At 41.2% G+C, this 26674-nt stretch overlaps 1 protein-coding gene across 1 annotated transcript in view; it reads right to left on the bottom strand.

Moving 5' to 3' along the window:
- Positions 1 to 5902: 5902 nt before the first annotated feature.
- Positions 5903 to 26674, bottom strand: part of RHOA (ras homolog family member A) — a 39655-nt gene continuing 18883 nt past the window's right edge. Inside the window, exons 2-5 of the mRNA XM_053297107.1 lie at positions 17303 to 17460; positions 15522 to 15642; positions 13014 to 13144; positions 5903 to 7140 (exon numbers count right to left, since the gene is read on the bottom strand). Coding sequence (XP_053153082.1) covers positions 6967 to 7140; positions 13014 to 13144; positions 15522 to 15642; positions 17303 to 17458 — 582 coding nt within the window. The 5' untranslated portion in view covers positions 17459 to 17460 and the 3' untranslated portion in view covers positions 5903 to 6966. The remainder of the gene's footprint in view (positions 7141 to 13013; positions 13145 to 15521; positions 15643 to 17302; positions 17461 to 26674) is intronic.

Genomic DNA, 26674 nt, shown 5'->3' with positions numbered 1-26674 from the left:
ACTGAATGTGTGTATCTTAGTTTGGGGGCCAGGGATAAATTGGGATTTCTGTTGGTGTACTGATTGCCCCACTGCCTGACAGAGTCCCTAAATGAGCTTGCAGACTTGGTCTTGGGCTTGGTGTTGGACTCTCCCAGGCTTGTGGTTCTGGGGGACTTCCATGTTCACTTTGGGATCAATTTGTCCAGGGCGGCTCAGGAGTTCATAGTGGCCATGACAACTATGGGCCTATCTCAGGTGGTCTCAGGACCAACACATATTGCTGGTCACACACTTGATCTGGTCTTTCACTCTGAACAGGGTGGTGCTCCGTGGGTGGGGACTCTGGTGATTTCCCCATTTTCATGGATGGACCACCATCTGCAGGGTTGGAGGGCCCATTAGGATTGTTCATCCAAGAAGGTTACTGGATCCAAAAGGATTCCAAGAAGCTTTGGAGGAATTTAATGTTGGCTCTGCTGGTGACCCTGTTGACACTCTATTGGAGAACTGGAATAATCAACTAACCAGGGCAGTGGACATAATTGCTCCTAAACGTCCTCTCTGACCTGCTTCAAAACTAGCCCCTTGGTATACGGAAGAACTACTGGGGCTGAAGGGGCAAGGTAGATGACTAGAGTGCAAGTGGAGAAAGACTCAACTCAAATTCGACATATTACATAGAGCACATTTGAAGATCTATGCTCAGGCGGGAATTGACAGAAGGAATGTGACTCCCTTTTGGATCTCTTGGTGGCTTTCAATACTATTGACCATAGTATCTTTCTTGAATGTCTGATGGGATTGGGGGTGGGAAGCACTGCTTTGCAGTGGTTCCGCTCCTACCTCATGGGCATATTCCAGATGGTGTCTCTTGGAGACTGTTGTTCTTCAGAATCTGAACTTTCATATGGTTTCTCTCAGGGCTCCAAATTGTCTCCAATGTTGTTTAACATCTACATCAGGCCTGCTCAACTTAGGCCCCCCAGCTGTTCTTGGACTGCAACTCCCATAATCCCCAGCCACAGTGGCCAATAGCCAGGGATTATGGGAGTTGTAGGCCAACATCTGCAGGAGGGCCTAAATTGAGCAGCCCTGATCTACATTAACTCTCTGGGAAAGATCATCAGGAGATTTGGTGCAAGGTGTTATCAATATGCTGATGGCACCCAAATCTATTTCTCCATGCCAACATCATCGGGAGAAGGCATAACCTCCCTAAAAGCCTGCCTGGGGGCAGTGATGAGCTGGATGAGGGATAATAAACTGAAGCTGAATCCAGAAAAGACAGAGGTACTTATTGTGTGAGGTCAGGATTCAGGAGACTATTTTGATCTGCTGGTTCTGGATGGGGTCACGCTCCCCCGGAAGGAACAGGTATGCAGTCTTGGGGTACTTCTGGATCCAAACCTCTCTCTGGTACCCCAGGTTGTGGTGGCCAGAAGTGCTTTTTATCAGCTTCAGCTAATACGTCAGCTGCGTTCTTTTCTTGAAATGTTAGACCTCATAATGGTGGTACATATGCTGGTAACCTCTAGGCTGGATTACTGCAATGCACTCTATGTGGGGTTGCTTTTGTACGTAGGTTGAAAACTGTGGTTCGTTTAGAATGTGGCAGCCAGGTTGGTCTCTGGGTCATCTAGGAGAGACCATATTACTTCTGTGTTGAAGGAACTACACTGGCTGCTGATACGTTTCCGGACAAAATACAAGGTGCTGGTTATTACCTAAATCCCTAAACAGCTTAGACCCTGGGTATTTAAGAGAATGTCTTATACGCCATGAACCCCACTGCCTGTTATCTGGAGAGGTTTGTCTGCGGTCGTTGCCAACTCGTTTGGCAGCTACTCAGGAACAGGCCTTTTCCGTTGCTGCCCCTGGACTTTGGAATGTGCTCCCTATTGAAACAAGAGTCTCCCCATCTCTGGCATGTTTTAAAAAGGCACGGAAGACACATTTATTCTAATTAAAAGCCTCCACCCAGGCTCTTCATTAGATTTATAGTTTTATTATTCTCAATATTGGGTTTAAATGATTTAAATGAACAGAGTTGATGTTTTAAATGATTTTAATTGTAAGCCACCCAGAGGTGCAAGTTTTGGCAGTATAGAAATGTTTTAAATAAATAGTTTTAAGTTTTGTGTATGTTTTAACTTGTTTTATGTTGTTAACTGCCAAGAGCTGAAAGTTTGGGGCGGTGTACAAATTTGATAGGTAACCTGCTGCACTTCCAATAGAGGCCCTCCAAAGATGAGTGCTGTGTACAGATAGGCTTACATGGACAGATATCCTGGTCTTAAGCCAGTGATGTAGAGCTTTAAAAGGTATGCACCAGCATTTGGAATAGTCTTGCAATGGACAGTCAGTGCAGCTGTTTAAGCACTGGTGAGATAGCAGCCCAGTGACTACAGTTTGAACTTACCAGAGTCTCTGAACAGTCTTCAAAGGCTGCCCCATGTAAAATGGTTGTTTATCCTGGAGATTAAAAGAGCATTGATAATGGAAACCAGGCTCTCTCTCCACAGAAAGGGACACAGCTGATACTGCTGCCTAAGCTGTTGAAAAGCACTCTGCCACTGAGCCAGTCAGGACTTTGGTGACAAGGCTGGAAGTAGGAGTACCACCAAACTGTGAGCCTGCTCCTTCAATGGGAGTGCAGCCCTGTTTAGAACAGGCTGAACACCACCAATCTGGAATAGCACACCACCTATCAACACCACTTCCATTTTGCTTGCTTTGAGTTTATTGGTCTGTGTCCAGTCCCGTGTCACACTCAAGCAGTAGTTCAGCTTTTCCACTGACTCACCTGAAAGTAGCAGAGTTAGGTATCATCATATTCATAGCCCCACCTGAGAAACTTGAGCAGGCTCCAAACCATTCAGAAAAGCTCAGCTAGATGGCACTTTGACAGGATGGTGACAGAAGAAATGCAGAGTAGGCTTAAACTTTATGGGTATTGAAGTTTAAGGCAAAAAAAACACATTTTGATTAATTATCCAGTAGGAAGGAAGGACCTCTTGATTACATGGCTTATTTTTCTTCTACTCCATGGTGTCCACCAGTTACTTGTCTCTACAGAGCTATTGCCTCAATATACTTACAGGGGCCCTTGTCTGATCCTGAAACAGGAAGCCTTACTCTTATGCTGACTGACCTCTTGTTCGGTCACATAGCACAGGAAATCTGTCCAGACAAAACAAATGGTTATCTGAACACCCCGTACAACAGTGCAACCTAGGAATAGTCAATTTAAAGCTTTCCTCTCAGTCTGCCTTAGTTAGATACTGTTGTGTGCAGAAGTTTGTGGGCAACCATTGGGCTTATGAGAACAAATGTTGCAGTATCTCCTGTTCAATATTTGCAGATCCTTGGATGTAAGAGAAAAGAGACCAGAATAAAACTTGCATAGGTGTACTGATGACACGTTACCTTGACCTTGCCAAACATGGAACAAGAAACATGGAACAAGGAAAAAAATTTAATTAGCAATTAGCAAAGACTCCAAAGTCCCCTTCCTTCCCCCAGTCCTAAATCAATGAACACTAGTTTAGTACTAGGTAGAACTTGAAGTATTTGTTGAATATCATTGTTAATTGCTGGGCAAAACCTTCTGTAATGTTTAGTGGATATAGCTGATAAAGTCAGAAGGCTGCTGGAAAATGTTAGAAATCTGTGAACATAAATACTCTGGCGCCTTGTATCCAGTGTTTCTTCATCTGAATACTGTATACAATACTTATCTGTTAACACAGCTATTGCCATTATTGCACAAGATCTACAGAAGGGGTCTGGAAAACAGGCTGGAACTGTTTGCATAAAAAACATGGAATTTGTTTTGCAGAAGTGGATGACTAAGAGATGCTAAGATATACAGTGCAGAAAATAAAAACTGAACATGACAATGCCAACCCATTCTCTGCCCTCCCTTGGGCACTCCCACCTCATCTGTAAGATATTATCATGTAATGTTCTTAAACTGAAACAAGTCAAGCTCTTCCTTCACAACAGATAATCAAGTTGCATTTCTCATTGTTGATGCATAACAATATTCTGAGATCATGTCTGCAAAGAAGATTGATGCATGGTAAAAAACATTTTATGAAGGTATTGAAGGTGCCCAGATCACCTTAAGAGCTGTGCTCAGCATCCAGAGCTACTGTAGGTGTGACCAAAGGCTTGGGCATGCCTTGGTTTTATTTTTTAGTGAACTTCCCCTGCCATATCAAAATTCTTTTTTTGGAGGGGGGAACTCACCTGTTTCAGACTTTTTGCTGTGGTATAGGTTGGTGGGCATACACTTCTAGACCCTTGGTCACATGGATCTAGTTCATCAATGATAGACACACCATCTGGCAGCAAATACCTATTTAATGCATAACAATTTCTGTGCTTGACACAAATGCTGACAAATAATTTGGTTGACCATGTTTTTCTTTTATTTCAGAGCATTCAGCTATTTCTCTTCTGATGCTGGAATACAAAGACTACAATCCCTTAATATTCAGGACTCTGCTACATGCTTATGCCACCTAGACATCTAAGTTGGTAGCAGATAGTGTGCCATTAACCAGACAAGACTTACCTATGAGAGTACAGTATTTCCCCCCTCATTAGCTACATTTAGCTCAACTACCTCCAATTTAGCTTTTACATTTAAAAAAAATCTTACATATGCATGCAAGATTGAACTGCAATATTTTAATATGCAATGGGAGTGCAGAGAATACTGGTGAACAATCAGGAATGGGGATGAGGAGGAGGGGATAGTCCTGTAAAGCCCTTTTATAGGGCTTGTCTTCACAAACTAGATACCAGTCTACATTGATTTCCATGATTTCCCCTCTGGTATTAACTTCCCTCCCCACCAAGAATGCAGGGAGAGAGGACGGAACAGGTACATCAACTATAAACAGTGCTCCAGTGCTCTAGTCAGCTTTCTACAGGTATACGTGGTAGAGAAGGCTTTAAGGACTGCACAGAACAGATTGCCTTGCATGAGAACAAACTGTTGTTTGCTGTCCTTCCAGTCAGCTGGACCAGTCCTCCAAGTTCACCTACCAATGCAGTATTTGCAGAATAAAGGATAGAGGGAATCTTATGGCAATACTGAGCACACCTACTGATATACAAAAATAGACTTGTTTTCTGATCACCAGGGGGTTGATTAAATATGTAGTTCTTGAAGCCTTTAGGAAATGCCATTTCACACCTTAACAGTTCAATTTAAGCAACAGATGCATTAAAAAAACATAAACATCCCACTTGCCAATACTTGAAAACCTGTCCACCCCCAAAGATAATCTATTGTAGTCTAAAGGTCTAGCAGTGCGGATGGTTTACTAGCCACTTCACCGATGAGCTTTGTGGAAAGCACAATCTGAAGTAGACTGCCCAGTTGCCTACCATCTTTGCATCACAAAATCCTTAATATACAATCACCTAGCTACTATAGTTAGCAAACATTGGCATAATACATGTGTCCTTATTCACATGTACATCTGTTTATGATTCCAGGAACCAAATCTGTGGGAAACAACAATACCTGGCAACTTTTCTGGTGCATAATTAACAAGGGTGCTTTCCAGAGTTTACTGTGTGCTTATTCTCTTGTGTTGACATGTCTTGATCTGGCAACGTAAGCTTGGATCCTCCTGGCAGAAGAGGAGCTTAGGCAGCTTTTAGGAGGGCTGCTCTTGAGTTGCAAGCACTCAACTTTCCCCTTTAACCAAGAGCTCAGCTACTGGTTTTAAAGACACATAGTCCATCTTCATACGATGTGCTGGGCTTCAGCAATCTATAGATATTATTGTAGTCAAATATATTAAAAAGTATTTCTTTTAAAAAAGTTTTTATTCAAGCCTCAGGGCACGCTTATATCAGAATCCTACACAGTGATGAATACAAACACCAGAATACAGGGAGCTTAGAAAACTGACTTTATTCTATTAGTTGTTGGAAACAGGAAATACAGAATAGAGTTTAGTTTGCTGTGGAACAGCAAAAAATTCACAGGATGGGAATTTGGCCAGCAGATGGTTAAGCAAGAACTTGCATTTTCAGACTGGAGCTGGATCCAGCAGGGGTTAACTTAAAGCTTCTGAAACAGTTGCCTTGAGCATAGATCAGCTGCCTTTCCCTTGCTCCTAGAGGAGGTATCAAGATGAACTTCTGGGCATGTTTAAGTCATACAAATGGGTTGGACAGTTACAAATGGGGGAAGGACATAACTCTCCATTTGACTTTATTTGTAAGTACACACTTAAAAAAACCCAGAACACCTTACGCAGAAGTTACAAGCAACAGTATTAGGAAATCCAATTATACAAAAAATACTACATCTAGGCTGGGGTATATAGATTTATTTTTGGTAACATACATTTAAGTGGCACTAATTACACAGTAACTATAAAGTAACTAACATGAAACCACAGAACTGTCACTTCTCATAGCAGGATGGGACTTTGATCATTTCAGGGTAATCACATTTTCCAAATATCATTTTATACTTCAGAGCCTTGGAGCAGGAAACAGAAGGGGAAAACATTTCTTAATGTGAAAACACTGAAGTTACTCAGGACCTCATCCACAGCCATGTCTGTTGTACCTGAATAGGCTAGGACATGTTAGTTATGAAGTAGTTACAGCCCAATTCTCAGTGTTACCAGCTTTTTTCCCATTTCTAAAAAAGCAAGAAGTTAGAGAATTGTCTTGAATTAGCGCCTGGCATACCTGGCAAGTGCAGAGAAAGTTTTGTTAGAGGAATGTTGAAGTTAACCCTTGTGTGCACAGATGTATTTGATGCAGACCATTATAAAAAAATCATGGTTGGCTTCTAAATACTGGTAGCAAGACTTGATTTCAAATCTCTTAAGTAAATTATAGATAAATGAAAAGAGGCTGGTAATCATACACTAAGATTAATAAACAGCACTTCGAAAATTTATCAAGTGCAGGGCGCTGCTTCAGCCATCTTCCCCTGGCCATGCTTTACAAGAGAAGGCACCCAGATTTTTTCTTGCCACGCCGAGCTTGTAAAGCAGCTCTAGTGGCCATTTCAAAAACTTCCCTCACACCGTCTTTGGTCTTTGCACTGCATTCCATGTATCCAAAAGCACCAATGCGGTTTGCCATATCCCTGCCCTCTTCAGGTTTGACTGGTTCCTGTACAAAAACACAATAGCAGCTAATTAGCAGGACTGAAAAGGTAATTAGAGGCAACCCCTCTTTTTCAGTTCTGATACAAGTTACTATTTTGAATGGAACAAGCTTGGGTAATTCTTTTCTAGCCAAGGAAGATATAACATTGAGGAATTAACATCTAATTGCTACAGTACCAATAGGTTTGATAGAACAGGGAGAATAAATCATCATGGGTTCAAATCTTAGAATCTACATGGTCTTTCCTGTGCTCACACAAAGAAAAATGGCAGCATTTGTTGCATCAATATAAACAGCAGAAAAAGAACTGCTAATTACTTGTCCCTGGTGGCGCAGTGGTAAAACTGTCGCCCTGTAACCAGAAGGTTGCAAGTTCGATCCTGACCAAGGGCTCAAGGTTGACTCAGCCTTCCATCCTTCCAAGGTCGGTAAAATGAGTACCCAGAATGTTGGGGGGCAATATGCTAAATCACTGTAAACCGCTTAGAGAGCTTCCAGCTATAGAGCGGTATATAAATGTAAGTGCTATTGCTATTGTCATCTATACATCTTGATATACTTGCTCAGACTGCTGTGCAATTGTTTTATAAGCTGATAAGATGCTGCAATGTGTCTCTTATGCCTTTCAAAGAGTTTATAATAACAATTTAAATAAGTGAAACTATTCCAATAGTTTTCTGGAAGTCAAAATAGTTGAATAAAGGACTCAACAAACACTGTATATAATGGAAAGTGTAATTTTATTACTATAGGGTATTACCAAGACAGGCAATTACTTGTGTGACAGTGCATTTCCCCCCACACAGGGCTTCCTCAAGATGAGCAAGCATACTCATTGCAAGCTTCAGCATCTTCAAGCCAATATCTGTACAACATGTATGTATTACAGCCTTTGTCTCAGAGCAAGCTCATGTGAGAGAAAGAAATGCTGAATAATTCCTGCTGAGCTGCCTGGCTAGGCTTCTCCTAAAATAATTCTGTATTACTGGTAGGTTCAAAATGCTGCCGCCACCACCCATTTTGTCTATAGAAACTCTCTGGGGTTGGGGTGGGATAACCCAGAAAAAAATTCTTAATTTGGCTCTTGGACAAATACAAAAATCTTCCACATGTAAGCCTACACATGGTGAGAAAAATGATAGCTGCTGAACGTTTGAAGATGTGTTTGCACCAGAGAAACCTTCGGCTTTTCCTGAGTTAGAAACCAACTTGGAGAGGCTTGTAAAAAGAGAAAAACTAAAAGAACAGTTTTATTCAGACTGCTTCCATCTGAGGTTTCTCAGCTTTTTGATACAGTTAAGAATACTTAGTAGGATTACAAAAATAGGTTGACTTAATGCACACGTAACTGTTTACAGAGGCCTTTACAACACCCTAGGTAGACTGAGCATAGGCTAGTGTTTCATATTTCAATTACACTGCAGATAAACTATAATAGAACAGTATCCAGAACGTGCAGAGCACACACACCAAAGACATATAATATCTCTAATGCAAAGTCTGACTAAAACATTTCCCTAGACTAAACTTCCCTTTTCCTTGAACTCACCAAACTCCTGATGGGACTTCAAGCCTCCTGTAATCCTGTCTTCCCAGGCTTTACAGTTATCCTCATGCAGCCAACCTCCATGGCCACATGTCCTCCTGTGCACCTCCAGCCAAACTTCTAACATAGAACTCCCTTCTTCCTGGTAGCAGCTCTCTAGGTCACACCCACCTGGTGTGCTGACTGGGTGAGCCCTGGAGTTCACCAGCCTATCAGTGAAGACTGGGTTCACTTCCGGTTAACTCTTTAGAGCAGGGCTTCTCAACCTGTGGGTCCCCAGATGTAATTAGACTTCAACTCCCATAATTCCCAACCAAAGGCCACTGGGGCTGGGGATTATGGGAGCTGAAGTCCAATAACATCTGGGGACCCACACGTTGAGAAGCCCTGCTTTAGAGGGAGAGGAGCCTGATCACTACAACGTAGAACAAATGTAAACCAAAAAAAGCCTCTTTTTCTAGATTCCCCACTACCCAGACAATAATTTCAGAAGGGAAGGTTGGCTATAGGTAAGTTCGTAAGTCTGTACAAATATTCAGCTCCAATTAGCTGAAGCTGAATCGTCCTTACAGCCCCACTGGCATCTCTTCACAGGACTTGGCTCCTTAACCCTTGCTGGTTCCGAGGGCCCCTAAAAAGAATGGAGCCTTGCTGCATTCCAGCGTCACCTTATTTTTAAATTTATTTTTATTTATTTGATTTATATCTTGGAAGAGACATTACAAAGTGGAGTCCTTTCCAGCACTTCCCACAGAACTCTATGGGGAAAGTCCTGGAAAGGACTCCACTTTGTAGTGCCCCTCCCAAGATGGAGCTGGAATGCAGCAGGGCTGTTCTCTTTAAGGGGCCCTCAGAACCAGCCAGAAACTGGTTAGGGATTTGGGTCCTGTGTGGAGGTACATGGCAACTCTTGCCACCACATGGTGCCAGTGGGGAAGCATTGTTCAGCTATTTGGAGCAGAGTATTTATTTATACAGGCCTGCAAGTCAGTTTTCCACTTTGGAAGCATCTTGTGTCTTTTCAAAGAATATGCTGCCCATGCAGCAGAAGAGCCCAGAGTTACAGATGGGAAGACAGTGCTCAGACACTATGCCATTTCAATCCTGATGCTTCAGCATCATTATTTGAAAAGCCCATTTAAGTTATACAATTCACCAATTTGTCTCCACAGCAAGCTCCAAAAATGTGTTGGCTGACAAACTTTCCATATGGCAAAACTCTTCAGCGATCACATTGCTAGGGTGACATAGTACCCCAGCGCTGCATTATAGTATCTGTTGTCCTTCACCAAAATGCTAGAAGAGCCCAAGAGCCCTAAGGGAGAGAAGGTGAAACCAACAGATGCCACAGAGCAATGTTAGGTTTCTCTGGCTAGGGAAATGTAGTACTGTGCTTACGACAGCTGGGGGAGGAGGTGTACATAAGGAGAGAAATGGGGCACATGGGAACAAATAAGTGACCATGCCCTGGACATCTGTAATGCTGATTTGTCTAGCTTATTATTTAAGTCTGGCTTTCAAGAAGTATGAGCACTGCTATATTCATTTCCTGTTTCTAAATCAGGCAAGTGAGAGACTTCCGTTGTAACTATTTCCTGGCAAGACACCCTTCCAAGACATCTTTCCCCCCCAAAGATGTGGAGCATGGATGAAGTTCAATTAGACTTCTTTTAACACAAGCTTGACTGAATGTGAGTTTGTATAGTGCCTAATTCTGGTCAGCGCATAGTATTAACATGCAAGTCTGAAGTATATTTACTACATTCAAGGTCACAGTCTACTAATATATTTGCTTGTGAACATAAGCCCTACTCTTTTCTAGATGCTCTTAATACAGAATTGTTTTCTTTTTGCACACAATCCTGTTGAAGCCCCCTTTCTGCCCATAATGGCCTTGTTTTCAAATCAAACTGAAACCTAAAAAGGTCATTAAGGGTAGAAAGTGGGGCTTCAACATGTATTTCCAGTAAAGAAAAATGAATTTTTGTACTTTAAAGCTTACAGGAAAGAGTGTGGTATGAGGTGGTTAATATTCACAAGTATGTCATCAGACAGAATATGATCTTTGAGCATCACATTTTACTCTTAATATGCTGATTAGATTTACATTTGAACAAAAGTGTGTGATCGATGATTATATATATATGAATGAAGGGGTGGGGGAGAGAGAGCATGTGTGCTATGAGATGGCTCAAAATACTACCTTCTTGGTCAGTACAAGTGCACATCTTACTAGTTTTGTTTTAATCTAGAATGGGCAACATCTACACAAGCTTGTCTTGACAAAGCATTGAAATCAGATAAGTTACTCATGACTAATTTAATCATATTCATTTTAATAGGTCTGGATGTTGCCCTGTTATAGAAAGTTGAAAAAATATCCCAAGAAATATAATCAAACATTTGAGTTTTTATGATGCAAGATTTTGCTCCCAAAGTTCATAACACTTCAGTAACTGCAACAATTACTTGAAAAGCTCCTCTTTTCCTAACTTAATGCAGTTCTGAAGTCAAAGGCATAAGCACAAGACTGTCAGTTCTCTGTGAATCTTAAGTTTTGCATCCTGTGAAAAATTATCATTCCCCATCCTTCGCTGGCTCAGAGCAAATCTGCCAAGTCATACACATGTAGGCCACCCTCACCCTAAGGTTCAATGTCATTCCCCCGCCCCACCCTGGATGCTACCGAGAATTTCTGCAGGCCCCCAGCTTTCCCCGTGCCAGTGCAGAGTCAGCATTTAAAGAATCCGCTCCCCACCATACTACCTGGGGCAATTGCTCCACAACTGGCTGCCTCCTTGTGGTGGTGGGCAGAAATTCCAACATGGAATTCCAAATCTTCCAATTTGCACAGTCCTAGTATTTCCTCTTCTAAATCTGCAATTGGAGATTTGCTAAGTAATAGTGAGGCCCACACACACTCAATTTATTTGGAAAAGGTTTCTATCAGCAGTCTGTCTTCCATATGATGGCCCTTCATGGGTTTGTTTGAATTACTACAAATTAAGAAAATCACTCCTATGTTAAGGCAAGATTCGCACATACTCTGTTACAGTCAGCCAAGGGTATTTTATAGAATGTTAATGAGCTTTCTCTCCCCAGGTGAAGCCCAGTATTTGCCTATGATCCTTATAGTGATGTATTTATTAAAAAATAAAAACCCAACCAGTATGCAGCCACCATACAATGTGTTAAGTAGACATTCTCCATACAGTAATTATAAGCATATCCCACTTGTTATGTAATAAAAACAGAATAGTTAATGTACTCTTGCACCCCACTTAAAATATGCTACACCTTTATTTGTAAAAGTTATGGTTCTTTTTAAACCCAAGAGCACACATCTGCCTCTATTATGCCTGGCAATGCTAGAATAGAATTTTAACTTTCCTTGTACCAAATACACTTATATTAAGTGTATGGGATCCCCTGTTTTAAAAAGTGAGGGAATTCAATTAAAGCAAAAAACCTTTGGTGTACAGGCACAGTTATGGTGGTGGCACTCCAACTGAACTGCAAAAAAGTGAGGAAACTTGATAGCCCATGATGTTCATGCCATGGGGGCACAAGACCTGATTCCAGTCACAGGTAATGTACTGCCCAACAAAACAACCACCACTGAAACAAAGTTTGGCGAGGTCCTCCATGCTCCAATACATTACTTGCGTAGGCTCGTGTCAACAGCAAAAGCTGGGGCATTTGGTGAGTGATGTCACCTCTTACTAATTGTGCTGATCGTAGTTGTCTGCCAAGGTAACAGCACTCACCATATGCTCAGAGGCACATTATCAAATTCTTCTTGAACACTGCTATAACACTAACCCCCAGCTATGATTTTTTAGGCCAAAACCATCTCTCAGACTGGACATCAGGTCTTGTACCCCCATGCATCCATCATAGGCCATCAAATGTCCTCATTTTTTTGCAGTTCAGTTGGAGTGCCACCACCATAACTATTCCTGTAAACCAAGGTTTTTTTGCTTTAATTGAATAAGAACTCTGCTCTAACCTCCAATAGTGAATATGTGCTCCTCTATCAGAAGACACCCCTCTTCCAAGTCTGCAAAGTCCCTTTATACGATGAGGCTGATTTTTCACCAAGTCTCAATAAGGATTAATAAACAGCTGCTCTGAGCAAGACATTTACACACCATTTTAGGAATGTGGCTCAAAACCACTAACATCCCACATAAAAGTATTTTCAAGTCAGCTGTTCTTGTTAACAAAATGAAGATTTCCAGTCCCTCATAATTCCAGCAACATACAAACATTTTATATAAAAAGGCTAAAAACAGCAACAAAAAACTCACAGCCCTTCACAAAGCCATACCTGCTTCATTTTGGCCAGCTCCCGTCTTGTGTGTTCATCATTCCTCAAGTCCTTCTTATTTCCTACCAGGATGATGGGTACATTGGGGCAGAAGTGTTTCACTTCTGGAGTCCACTTCTCTGGAATGTTCTCTGAAGCCAAACCAAACCAAGTCAAGCTCCAAGCAGCCATCAAGACTGTTAACACCTGCACAGCAGGTTTCTTTTTTAAGAAGTGCAAGGATACCCCATACCCCTTACCAAATAGCAACAACCTTGAGAGAACTGTTGAAGGTCTATTTAGCACAGAAGCCATCGCAAAAATTCTGAAGGCCTGGAAGAGTATTTCAGATTTTACAGGCATCAGCATTACTTTAAGAATCCCAAGCAATAGAGCCTTAGAGTTTTTCAGGCTTCCTTAACAGATATCCACTTCAGCTACCACTACTTAGGGAAAAGCCCAATACTATAAAAGCATAGTTAGATTTTCTTTCTTTCAGGGTGCTTCCATGTAGTAGATTCAGTTTATTCATATTTCCACTTTGGCATCTCTACAGAAGCATTAGAAGTACACACTAGTATACTCATTTTTGTTTATTTCTACATTTATATCCTTATCTTCCTCCAAGGAGCCCAGAGCAGTGTACATGGTTATGTTATTCTTATAACAACCCTGTCAGGCAGGTTAGGCTGAGAGGTAAGTGGCTGACCCAGAGTCACCCAGTGATTTTCATGGCTGAATGGGGATTTTAACTCTGGTCCTAGACCAAAATTCTAACCACTATACCATTCTGGTTCCTCTAACAGCCTATATTTGACTAAAGACCAAGTTCACAGTAGCCCAATGCTACTATTTCTTAACCACCATTGTGTTTATGCTTGAAAGAAAAGAAAAAAACAACTAAAATGAAACACAGCCCTCGACCCACCACCATGTCCAATTAAGAGATTATTAACAGCATTTCTAGGAATAAATCAAGGTTTTAAACAGATATCTTAATTAGCAAATAATTCTAAGTGTTTAGGTTTTTCAATTTGCATTGAAAATATTAACAAGTCGTTCTAGTAAGAACTAATCTGTCTACTTTCCTTTCACTATCCCTACAACATGACTAAATTTGGTCCAAATCAGTTAGGCAGTTCACAAGTTAGCCCATTTGTGCCTCAAACATTCATGCATCCACCATCTTGAATTGGGGTGGACTATGCATTTGAGATGTCCCTACAACTGTACCAGATTTGCTGCAAATCGGTTCCTACTTGCACTCAAACATTCATATGTCCATCATCTTGAATCAGGGTGGATGACATCATTATGCTCTTGAGCTGTCCCTATATGTCCCATACCTGTAGCAAATTTGGTTCAAATAGTTTAGGTAGTTCACAAGTTAGCCCAACTGTGCCTCAAATGTTCATGTGTCCGCCATCTTGAACTGGGGTGGATGACATAAACTACACCACTGAGGTGTCCCTGTGTGTCACTCACTACAACTGTACCAAATTTGGTTCAAATAGGTTAGATGGTTGAAAGGTTAACCCACTTGGCCTCAAATGCCTGCCATCTTGAATCAGGGTGGATGACATTACAAACGACACCACTGAGGCATCCCTATGTGTCACTACAGATGTAGCAAATTTGGTTCAAATCGGTTAGGTGGTTCACGTTAGCCCACTTGCGCCTCAAACATTTACACATCCACCATCTTGAACTGGGGTGGATGACATCACCACAAGTTACACTGTTGAGGTATTCCCATGTTTCCCTACAACTGTACCAATTTGGTTCATATTGGTCCAGACATTACAAAGTTGATAGTGGGGGACATACGGACACAAACTGAATGCTGGATGATCTTATAAGCCTACTGGAAAGTAGGCTAAAAAACCTAGGAGTGCTATTCATCACTGGTCAGTAGTAAAATTTTAGATCACAAAATTGAAACTGTACTTTCATAGAATGAAGTATTTGCCCATTTAAACATATGCATGCTATGCAGCAACACAGTAGCCATTTATATTCTGCAATTCTCTATCTAGGTAAAACAGAAATAGCCTGAAATCACTACTTTTCATGGTGTGAAGCAAATTAATTCCATGCATATCAGCACATAAATTCAGAGGCAATCTAAAATAAGTTTTTTGTTTTTACATACAGTGATGTGCATAAAGGCCATTTAGCCCTATCACATTAGGGAGAATCTGTTGTGTTCACCTCCCAGCCCAGTTTAGTTCCAAAGTGAGAGTTTGTTATGATTTCACCCTTTATATAGGCTCTGTTTCCTGCTCTGTGATCTACTTGCCATCCAAGGGCTTAGTAGGGTAGCATGTGGATATTCTCAGAAAGGCAGAGACTGCTAGTTGCAAAACGTTAGTCATGACTAAGACCCACTGAAATTAAATGGGGTCAAAGTTAAATGGGGTCACAACTTGTCTCATTGATTTCAATGAAGTTTTCGCTTCATGGCAAAAGCATCCTGTTATCAATATAGTAGTTTAGAGAACATGGTATGAATTTGTTTGAAATACTTACCTAAACTATCAGGACTATCAATTGAAAAACACATAAGTATAACATCGGTGTCTGGGTATGAAAGAGGCCTAAGTCGGTCATAATCTTCTTGTCCTGCTGTATCCCATAAGGCCAGCTCCACCTAAAGGAAGAGCAAAGGCAATCAGCCAAGGTTAGAAGATATTTAGGTAAGCTTTGTCAAGAGCAAAGCTTTGGTTAAAATATTCTGAAAAGTCTTTCAGATCTGAGAACATGCCTCTCCCATATGAGCTCTTATCATATATAGTTGCATATACCATCTTCCACAGTGGCAAAAAGGCTTTTTTTAGTACTGGCTCCAATCCTTAACAGCCTCCAGGGCTACTGGGTTTTTGCAAGAAGGCCTATCTATTCGTTCAAAACTTTCAGTGGCTGGGAAAAATAAGCAATCTCCTTATTTTGAAGTAGTGCTATTAGGTAGATTTTTAAAAAATCTGTTAACACTGATTAAAGGAGACAGTTAACACTCTCTGAGAGGTTTAATTATTGGATTTGATTGTTTATGGATGTCTCCTTTAGTGTCAGCTGCTTTGATCAAAGGAGAATAAATTGGGATGTCTATAAATATGAAAACATTCCTACTGATAAGACCCACTGAAGGGGGTCTTATAGTGAAGAAATAGCAGGCTATGTTCAGTCTGCTTTCTGGTGCTTTCCAATCCCTGCACCAAAAAATCTAGTATGAAATAACCACCACCACCACCAGCAGGGGATAGCAGAATAGAAGAAAAAGAAATAGAAAAAATCACAAAATACAAAGATCTACAAATTGAAATTGAAAGGCTGTGGCAGAAAAAGACCAAAACAATCCCAGTGGTAATTGGCTCCCTGAGTGCAATTCCAAAAGACCTTGAAGAGCACCTCAACACCATAGGGGCCACAGAAATCACCACCAGCCAATTACAAAAAGCAGCTTTACTGGGAACAACCTATATTCTGCGACAATATCTATAACAACAGCAACAACATTGACAATAAAATTCTGGCGTCCCAGATCCTTGGGAAGGACTCGATGTCTGGATAAAACAAACCAGTCAATAACACCTGTCTGACTGTGTAAACAAGAAATAATAATAATGATGATGATGACGACGACGACTCCCCGCAGTCGTCTTTTTTCTAAACTAAATCCCAGGTGTTGTAGCCTTGCCTCATAAGAAAGGTGCTCTAGGCCCCTGATCATCTTGGTTGCCCTCTTCTGCACCTTTTCCAGTTCTACAATGTCCTTTTTCAGATGTGATGACCAGAATGGTATGCAGTACTCCAGGTGTGGCCACAGCATAGTTTTGTATAAGAGCATTAGAATATTAGTAGTTTTATTTTCAATCCCCTTCCTAATGATCCCTAGCATGGAATTGGCCTTTTCCACAGCTGCCGCATATTGAGTCAACACTTTCAGTGTAACTATCAGATGATTCACATCATAACCAACACATTTTGTTTTATTGACCCTACCAGTTTCAAAGAATGAGGAAAGACTGTGGCTCAGAGCAAGCGTATCTGCTTTGCATGCAGAACATCCCGAGCATCTCCAGGTGGGACTGGGAAATTTCTGAAACCCTGGAGAGCTACTGCTGTCACTGCAGATAATACTGAGCTAGATGGACCAAGGGTCTGACTGTTTTACATAGGAAGTTTGTACAAAGATGCTACAGCAGCTGATTAATACCATGAAGCTACAGAGCTTAAAGTACACTTGTAGGCAATTATGTAGAAAACATAATATGTAGAAGACACAGTGTAGTTTTGATACAAGTACTCACCTGCTTTCCGTCAACTTCAATATCTGCTACATAATTTTCAAATACTGTAGGAACATAAACTTCAGGGAACTGGTCTTTACTAAATACAATGAGCAGACAGGTTTTGCCACAGGCACCATCACCCACTATAACCAGCTTTTTCCGAATGGCTGCCATAGCTGTCAAAAGAAACAAGAAAATTCATTCAAGAATCTCTGCTTTTTCATAGAGATGCTAAATGTATAATAGAAAATTAAGTATTGATGTACTGTTTACCAAGCAAAACTCAATGGGATTGGAAGGCAGAACTCTCCATCTTAGCAGATGTGCATAGGCCACACCCATCCCACTACCCAAGCCTCCTTTACCACCAGCTACTACCACTCACGTCAAACTATCTCCTTTGCTGCAAAAGCTACTGAACTGCAGACAGTATTCTGCTCCACCCCAATTCTGCAAATTTAAAAATATAATGGGTGGAAAGTTGGTTGCCAACTCATGTAGCAGCGGCCATTCTCAAGTTGGTCTCTCTGACTTAAAGGCATAACTGCTTAGCCCTGAAGATAGCAGGCGGCAGCCCTGGGTTTTATGTTTAAGACCCCCACTCAAAATCACTGGGGGACTCTGGGCCAGTCGCTTCTCTCTCAGTCTAACCTACCTCAGAGGTTGTTGTGAGGATAAACATAAGCATGTACCTCTGGGCTCCTTGGAGGAAGAATAGGATAGAAATGAAATGAAATAAATAAATAGTAAGCGGCTCTATGGGCCTGTCAATTCTTCTACATACTATCCAGCAAACATAACACATTGTAGATAATTATGCATCTTAAAAATATTCCACACAGTTGTGATGCTCAACAGGTATGCTCTTCTGCATTTTACTCAATCACATTCTCCTTGTTTAAGAGAATTCTATGAAACTAGTTGATCTAGCAGATAGCATCTGCGCCACTAGTTCGCCGCCACCTTCTCCCCCCACTGCCGCTTTTTTGTCTGCCCACCTGTCTTCTCCCCCCTCCGCCTGCCTGCTGCCTTCTTCTTGTTCCCCTCCCCCATTTCCTCCTTTTGTGCCCCCTGCCCCCGTTTTCTGGATGCCCGCCAGCCAACTGCCGCGGCTGCTTGGCCATTCTCCACTGTTTTCTTCGGCCGGCCGGCCACCACCACCACCACCACATTCTTTCTCTGGACTGTCCCATGGCTATCTGGCAACTCTCCGAACTCTTGTGAGAGCTGCCACACATGGGATTAGGGTATAAGATGATAACACTCTAGCCTGGCAGCTTTAAGAGTGGAATTGAAATACATACTAAGTCAACCCAGAACAACATGAAACAGACGACTAATTTTCATGGAAGAGTTACAATGAAAATGTTTCCTCAACTCCAAGCAAAATTTCCAAAAGTTTACACAAAACACTTGCTCTGTAGCCAGTAAACCAATAGGATATCACACCACTTATTGTTCAGTGGCTGCTGACCCAAGAGCCTTGTTTGGCCAGGTCTAATGTACATGATATATATAAAGTTATGTAAGTCATACATGATCACTCCCAAGGAAGTATCCTATACTGTGGCAGAAGTAGAGCATGCTTTCCAAATGCAAAAGAGTTCTCACCTTTCATAAGTGGCTTGGGATCTTTGAAATCCCACACAATTTAGGGGTTAACTGCATTTTAGACTTTCCTTACTCATGATCACACAATTTCGAACACTGATTTACACAGTTTCAGGATCTTTTCTGAATTTTGTGCACTGCAGAATTACAGGCACAAGACTCAAGCTAAACCACGTAGTAGAAGGATATAGAACATCATACCATGGTAACTGTTAAGACAGATTCTTCTGAATCATCTGATGCAGTTAAAAGAATGAACTGTCATTTGAAGTTATAGTTGCTGAATGAGCAGAGAGTAACATCGTGCTCATTTAGCTGTGCCTAATCAATCAAGCCACCAAAGTTTCACCTAGCCACCAGGCCTCTATGACCTGGTTGTTAGAGGATATGTTTAGAGATGTCCAACAGGATTTGAGTGTATTGATGGGAACAAGATACATCTTTGTTGCCAGATCAACACACCTCCCTGTTGCAACTTTATGGCATAATACCTAATGGAATGAAATGCTTAGGCTATTTACAAGTCCAGTTAGTTACACTAGGCATGCTCCCTACTCTATGTAATCTGCTTTGAGAACTTTGGTTGAAGAGTGGTATATAAATATCTGTAGTAGTAGTGGTCGTTAAGCAGTAGGATCAAACACAGATTAAGTAAAGTTGCATCCACCACTGCAATTGAACAGGACTAGAGATGTGAAGTTTCTGAACAAATCTGAAGCCATGAGAAAAACATCCCTAGACTTCTAGAAAGGTGGGGACAATGAAGTATTTAATTCCTTCTTATCCCACCTAAAGAATGTACAATGCATTATGCATAACTCAACACATAAAATCACACTGTTTGGGATGTTTATGAGATGCAAGAGAACACTCTTATTCAAACAAGAGTTAAATTAACACTGGGTATGAGAGGCTTCAACAATTCCACTCACTGGGGGGAAATACAGGTGAAACTCGGAAAATTAGAATATCGTGCAAAAGTCCATTAATTTCAGTAATGCAAATTAAAAGGTGAAACTGATATATGAGACAGACGCATTGCATGCAAAGCGAGATAAGTCAAGCCTTAATTTGTTATAATTGTGATGATCATGGCGTACAGCTCATGAAAACCCCAAATCCACAATCCCAGAAAATTAGAATATTACATGGAACCAAGAAGACAATTGTAGAATAGAATAATATCGGACCTCTGAAAAGTATACAGTGTACTGTGCTTGATTGGCCAGCAAACTCGCCTGACCTGTCCCCATAGAGAATCTATGGGGCATTGCCAAGAGAAGGATGAGAGACATGAGACCAAACAATGCAGAAGAGCTGAAGGCCGCTAATGAAGCATCCTGGTCTTCCATAACACCTCATCAGTGCCACAGGCTGATAGCATCCATGCCACGCCACATTGAGGCAGTAATTGCTGCAAAAGGGGCCCAAACCAAGTACTGAATACATATGCATGCTTATACTTTTCAGAGGTCCGATATTGTTCTATTCTACAATCCTTGTCTTCTTGGTTCCATGTAATATTCTAATTTTCTGAGATTGTGGATTTGGGGTTTTCATGAGCTGTACGCCATGATCATCACAATTATAACAAATTAAGGCTTGACTTATCTCGCTTTGCATGTAATGCGTCTGTCTCATATATCAGTTTCACCTTTTAATTTGCATTACTGAAATTAATGGACTTTTGCACGATATTCTAATTTTCCGAGTTTCACCTGTAGGATGCACAGCAACCCAACAGATTCACTTGTCTGCTGTTTTGTTGTTTTTAAAGTTGAGCTGCTGCACATTTCTCTCACTGCTTGTTCTCATTCAAACCTCTGTACAAGCAAAGCAAAGCAAAGCAAAGCAAAGCAAAGCAAAGCAAAGCAAAGCAAAGCAAAGCAAAGCAAAGCAAAGCAAAGCAAAGCAAAGCAAAGCAAAGCAAAGCAAAGCAAAGCAAAAGGTGTTCTCCACCCTGCACTCATGTGTCCTCCTCCAAAGTTCTGCCAACAAAAAGATCCCACATCTACCTCCAGCAAGAACTGAACACTTGAAGTAGAAATTCTTCTCACTTGAGCTCAGATTTAACAGCAGGCACCCCCTCTCACATGTTGCCTTATCCACACCTCTGTACACAGCTGGCTTGCTAATGAGGTGGCCACTTCCAGGTAGTAGCCACCCACACCTCCCTCAAACCTCATATTGGTAATTCTGTGGCAGCACCCCCTTTCACCTCTTGACTTTTCAAAAGCCAAGGGAAGGGAACAGAAAAGGAAGGGTAGTGGGCCATTCTAATCCAGCACTCTCCTCTGCTTCCTTCTCTTGGCTTTTGAAAAGCTAGAATGGGGAGTGAATGGCTCTGGGCAGGAGAGCATGCTGCTGGTTGAGGAAAAAGGGAGGGAGCCTTAGAGTCATGCAAAGTGAGGTTTGGGTGGGGAATGGGGGCACTCTGTGCACTGTGGGGAAGATCAGGGGCAGGTATGAGGAAAATGAATGGTGCATAAAGAGGGTGGGAGTGGCAGTGTGGGTGGCTGATTACCCTTCATGAGAAAAGAAATGCCCAGTGGGATCTTTGGATCCAAGACAATAAAGCAGCAGCAGCACCACCAGCATGGAGAAATTCTTAGACAAAAAGGCTCAGAAAATAAGCATCTTGATAACTGAACATCCAGATGTGGAGCAGTTTGGATGATGCTCTGTTAGCAAGTATGCACAAACTCACCCCTTGCTGGCACACAAGGGCATGCCTCCCTAGTGGTATGTTGGTATGGTTTGGATGAGCTTAAATCAGTATTTCTAGCACATGTAGAAGTTTAGATAATGCCACCCCTGTGATTAGGGAGAAGCATTCCTGTGTGCCAAGAGAGGGCAAGAATATGTATGCAAATGACTGCGTATTATGTGATAGAGCAACACAAAAGAATTTACAGTAGTGTTTTTTTTTTAAATTACCCAAGGTTTGATATGATCTTTTAATTTTTTAAAAAATTCCATAGTGCTGCTCCCTAGGTATTTAAGAATCTGTACTTGTGGGTGTGTATGTGTTTATGGCCTGAAAATGCCTGGAGAAAATATGAGCGGTTGGGTGCAACTGAGCTGGATTTCTAGTGGGTGGGAGGAAAAGAGCTTTTGTGTTCTGCATGGTTCTTGCCCCCTCCTGTGGTTAGCAAACAGAATAAATATACAGAAGAATAAAGTGTGCAGTTTGCATAAAGTTGGCCAAAGCTATACTTGATTTGAAATTTTGAGTATAAAATATAACCAATTTCTAAACAATTGCTGACCTTCCAAGCTAATGTTGTATGCACTGAATAACATTGTGCACATGCAAAGGGGGGAATCTCTTGTAATCCTCCCTTTCTGTAGCAGCCCTCTGTGCATCCCAAAAATGTCATTGAAGGCCCTACAGCCTCAGGGGCATATTTTAGGAGAGTAAAAGGAGGATAAGTGAAAAATACCCCTCCCCAGGGAGGGTGCAAAACTTTAGTCTGGATATTTACTTGTGAAGAGAAATTCCACCTCCCTTAAAGCTCTCCAATTTTTTTTGGTCTACATATACCATTTCTACTCAAAGGCAAATCTTTAAAAAATAAAACCTGCGTTTAAATTTATTCCACTGTCATTTGGTATTCTGTTTTCTGTAAACAAAATCATTAATGTGGGATGCAACAGTTCTTGCCTGTGTTCTAATATTATCTCTTACACAGTTGGAATTAAGTTTTAATCAAAGACTGAAACACATCCTTCATATGTGGCAGAACTCAATTGTATAATTTGGGCACAGGAACTGCATTTGTATTCAGTGGATCGGAGTAAGGACTGCTTTTGTGTTCATGACTATTTTCTGAATCTTGATACTTCCCCCCCGCATCTAATGCAATGCAACCTGTTTAGTAAGCTTTCATTCAGACCAAATTGAAGCAAGTCCTACAGAAGGCAGTGGGGGGCAGGAAGACATGAGGTGTACTTCCTTCCTTATACATAAACACCAAACAATGACTCAGTCAGAAGCTGCCTAAGCTCTTGTTCCGCTACATTAATTAGAAAATGTCTAAACTGCTTTGATTTAGCTTGAGAGATGTAAAGCATAACTGAACAGAATCAATAGTTGCAATATACTCAGCATCTTTTCTGCCACTCAGGAGTGTGTCTCATGATTCAGGAGTTGTTCCTTTTGAGTTGTCCCTATATCTAACTGCTAGATCTCTCTCTTGGTGGTACCACTAGGTACCACCTAGGTACACATCTACAGAAGCATTTTCAACTGGTCAGACAATTCTGTCCCACTGGTGGGTGGTGGTGGTGGTTTAGGATTGGCTAAACACCTTCCAGACACTGCCATAGTTTGATTGAGTATCTGAGGCTAGACCTCTTCTCTGGTCGTTGTTCACACTTCTTAATGTAATCTTAAAGAATCAATATGTGAATTTGTTTTCCCAGTTCAGGTGCACAGTATAAAGTTTTGTTGAACATGGAATATTTTTCAATACTTATGTTAATGTTTGCAGTTAATAGTCTGTTCAGCTGTCAAATGCAACAGAACCAACCAGCATAAAACAGGGCAGATGTTCCTGTTCAGTCATACTTCAGATAAGTATTTTTAATTTAAGAGGTAAGATAAACTGATGAATTAGTTCGGACTGTCAGATTAGTTCATCTTGGCACTAAACAATGCTGATGCCATCCCTATCCAAGGTGCTAAATAAATATGTTAAGAACTGATCAAACATCTGCAGTGTTGCTGTAACTATCACAGCTTGTTGCCAAAGGAGATTGTTAATTGCTTGAAGTGACAAACCCTTCAATCCGATTAGTGGGCTCAATAACATAACAATTGCTGTTCTTTCATAATATAGAATCAGATTGGAGTGAGCATTGCTGCTAATAATGTCCTGAATCAACATCTACCAGATAATACTTGGTGGACTCTGAAAGGAGTCCACCCACAGTCTAAGTAAACTTTCAATGCAAGTATTCTTGCTTTCCTGCCTATCTTCGCCACTTACTATAGGAAGTCACTGTTGCCTACTAGGCATGCACACAAAACATTTTGTGCAGGCGGGAGGTAAGGAGGTCCTTGCCTGCTCCTCCGCTGCCGTTCTGGTCATGGCGCTGTGCTGCTCAAAAGCACACGTGTGGCTGCTTCCTTGTTTCCAGCAGCCTGTGTGCGGCATCAGCATACACATGGCACCCACGGGCACCCTTTGGCACCATGCTGACCATGCAAATGGCACATGTATGAATGTCATGTGCGTGCAGACACCATGAGCAAGCTGCTGGGAACAGGGAAGCAGCTGCATGCATTATTTTGAGCAGCACAGCACCATGACCAGAACAGCAGCGGAAGAGCAGGCAAGGACCTGCTTACCTGCTCCTTAAAGCAACCTCTAACGAGGCGCTGAAACATTTCATGCACATACCTATTGACTACTCGATGGTCCTTTCCATTCTCTTACCTTGAATCTAATATGTAGCATTTTTGCCTTTCATTTTCCCAACACTGAAAACATGTATGCCGAAGTTGAAATTGTCAACAGAATAGGAAGTACAATTTATAGTGAACTCCTGATCCTAATTGGTATAGCCTTTTTGCATTTATATTTTTATTGGTTTTCTATATACCAATGTGACTTCCAGTTCATCTTTCAACATGGTTATACTGTAACATCTATATTTGCTCTCATAAATATTTTCATCATATTTTACCAACATAATCCTTTAGTTTCATTACTTAAACAAATTCCCCTAATTGGTATAACCTTTAGGTTGGTGATCATCACTATTTTTCAAGCATAGGCCATGTTGGCAAAAACCTTCAATATGAGAGCTATTTTCCACTGTACTAACCTCCACACAGTACTACATTTTCTCAGTGCTAGGAGGGCTAGTTAAAGCAAGAGAGCATCCTCTCAAGAGCTCTAAGGGGAAAGCACTGGGAAGGGCTACACTTCCTAGCACTCTGTGCACCCCTTCCAGGATGGTGCAAGGGCTCAAGAGGTCTCCATTTCCCTTAAAACAGCTCCACCAGCATTGGGCAAAGTGCCAAAGTGCATAGAGGGAATGGTCACCTCCACATTGTGCTGAATACTTGGCAGAGTATTCAGTTTCAGCCAAAACTTTGCATTGACCCAATACATTATCAGGGAGCCCACACTTCAGGCTGATGGGAACCACTGCTAGCTCCTGGGCCTTATACTGAAGAACACTGCTTTAGACAGTAATGGAACATAGACATTGATGTAACATAAGGCATGCAAAGAACTACACAACTAGTTCTGCATGCCTAACGGGGTTTTGAACTTGGGGGCTGCTCTTTGAGAAAGCCATGTTAAACAAGCCACTCTTTAAAAGAGGCTACTGTTTAATAGATAAATGTCTACTGGTCATGCACAAGCTCTTCAGCATACCTGAAGTAGTCATTTGGATCTCCACTTTGAGAGGTTAAGTAGAAACAACCGTCAATACAACATAAGAATCATTCTCCTCCCTCCTCTTCCCGCCATTATTGCCCTTCCAGTTTAAATTCCTTAATCCATCTAAAATCATGGCTATGCAGATACAAACTTGAACTGTCTTCTATTTACAGTAACACATATCAAGCAAGACAACTTCTTAGACTGGAATATTGAATTTCTGAACTATTATGAGACAAAACATGGCATATTTTAAGGCTTCTGCTGAAGATTATCCTAACTTCATAAAGTATTAATGTGAATTGACTATACATGTGAGGAAAATCCATGGTAAGCGGAGGTACCAGGGGGAAGTCGGGGTGACAGAGTCAGGGGAGGAGTGATTTATAAACCCCAAGTCACTGTTTGTAATTGAAAAGCTGACATAAGTCACCAAAATAACACACTGAAAGCAAGTTTTGTTCTGTCTGAAGTCTTTAATTTAGAAAACTAACATACTATTTGGCAGCTGGCAACAGCTTACCTCATGTACTTAATTTAACTGCAGGAAGCAGCTTTTAACTCTCTGACCTCAGCTTTTTCTAGTAGTTTATATCATCCAGTGGCTAGCAGAAAGGTTATTCTGCAAAGTTAGGGTGAGAATATATATTAGACTGTTACAAGTTAATATACTTGGCCCCTTGTTTGTAAAGCATAACATACTTCTTGAAGCCTACCTTAAAAAAACCTAAACTTTCAATTAACAAATGAAGAAAAAAGATAACACACTGAATCAAGTACATTCACTCCTCCTGTATGTAACTTGATGGTAAAATGTATTGCTTTCTGGTGCTTGCATTATGAATTTCCAAATGGAACACAGCAAGCAAAATTAACACATTTAATTTGTAAGTGTACTGTATAAGCATGTTTTATAATCTTGCTTCCTAACTGACCTTTTCCTGCATATTCCTCTTGGACTCCTAAAGCTGCACACCTTTATTTGGTGTGCTTAAGTCTACAAATGACAACTGCCACTTCAACATTAGGATAGTAAACACACAAAAGGTGTGCCTGTGTTCCATCATTGGCTTTTTAAACAATCTTATTACAGGCGGCAGCAGAATGATGCATCTTCGATATTGTTAAAGGACACTACTGGAAAACTACATTGCTTTCTTCAGCTCTATAGAGTTCGGTCGTGGGAAATAATGGTTTGAGATTAATGAACAGTCTTGAAATCTGACAAATTATTTCTCCATCTGCATTCATATACCTGTGTTACATTTGTGGCCTAGAGAAAACAGTCTTCAAAATCTTCTGTGCCTGGCCATCTGGAGAACATAGCTTGCCACAGGGATTCAAGCGGCTTTTAATAAACCGAATCAAACACATGATAATG

The sequence above is a fragment of the Hemicordylus capensis genome, chromosome 2, assembly GCF_027244095.1.
Source record: "Hemicordylus capensis ecotype Gifberg chromosome 2, rHemCap1.1.pri, whole genome shotgun sequence".
NCBI classification, from domain to species: Eukaryota; Metazoa; Chordata; class Lepidosauria; order Squamata; family Cordylidae; genus Hemicordylus; species Hemicordylus capensis.
This window is presented reverse-complemented; position numbering and strand designations above follow the sequence as displayed.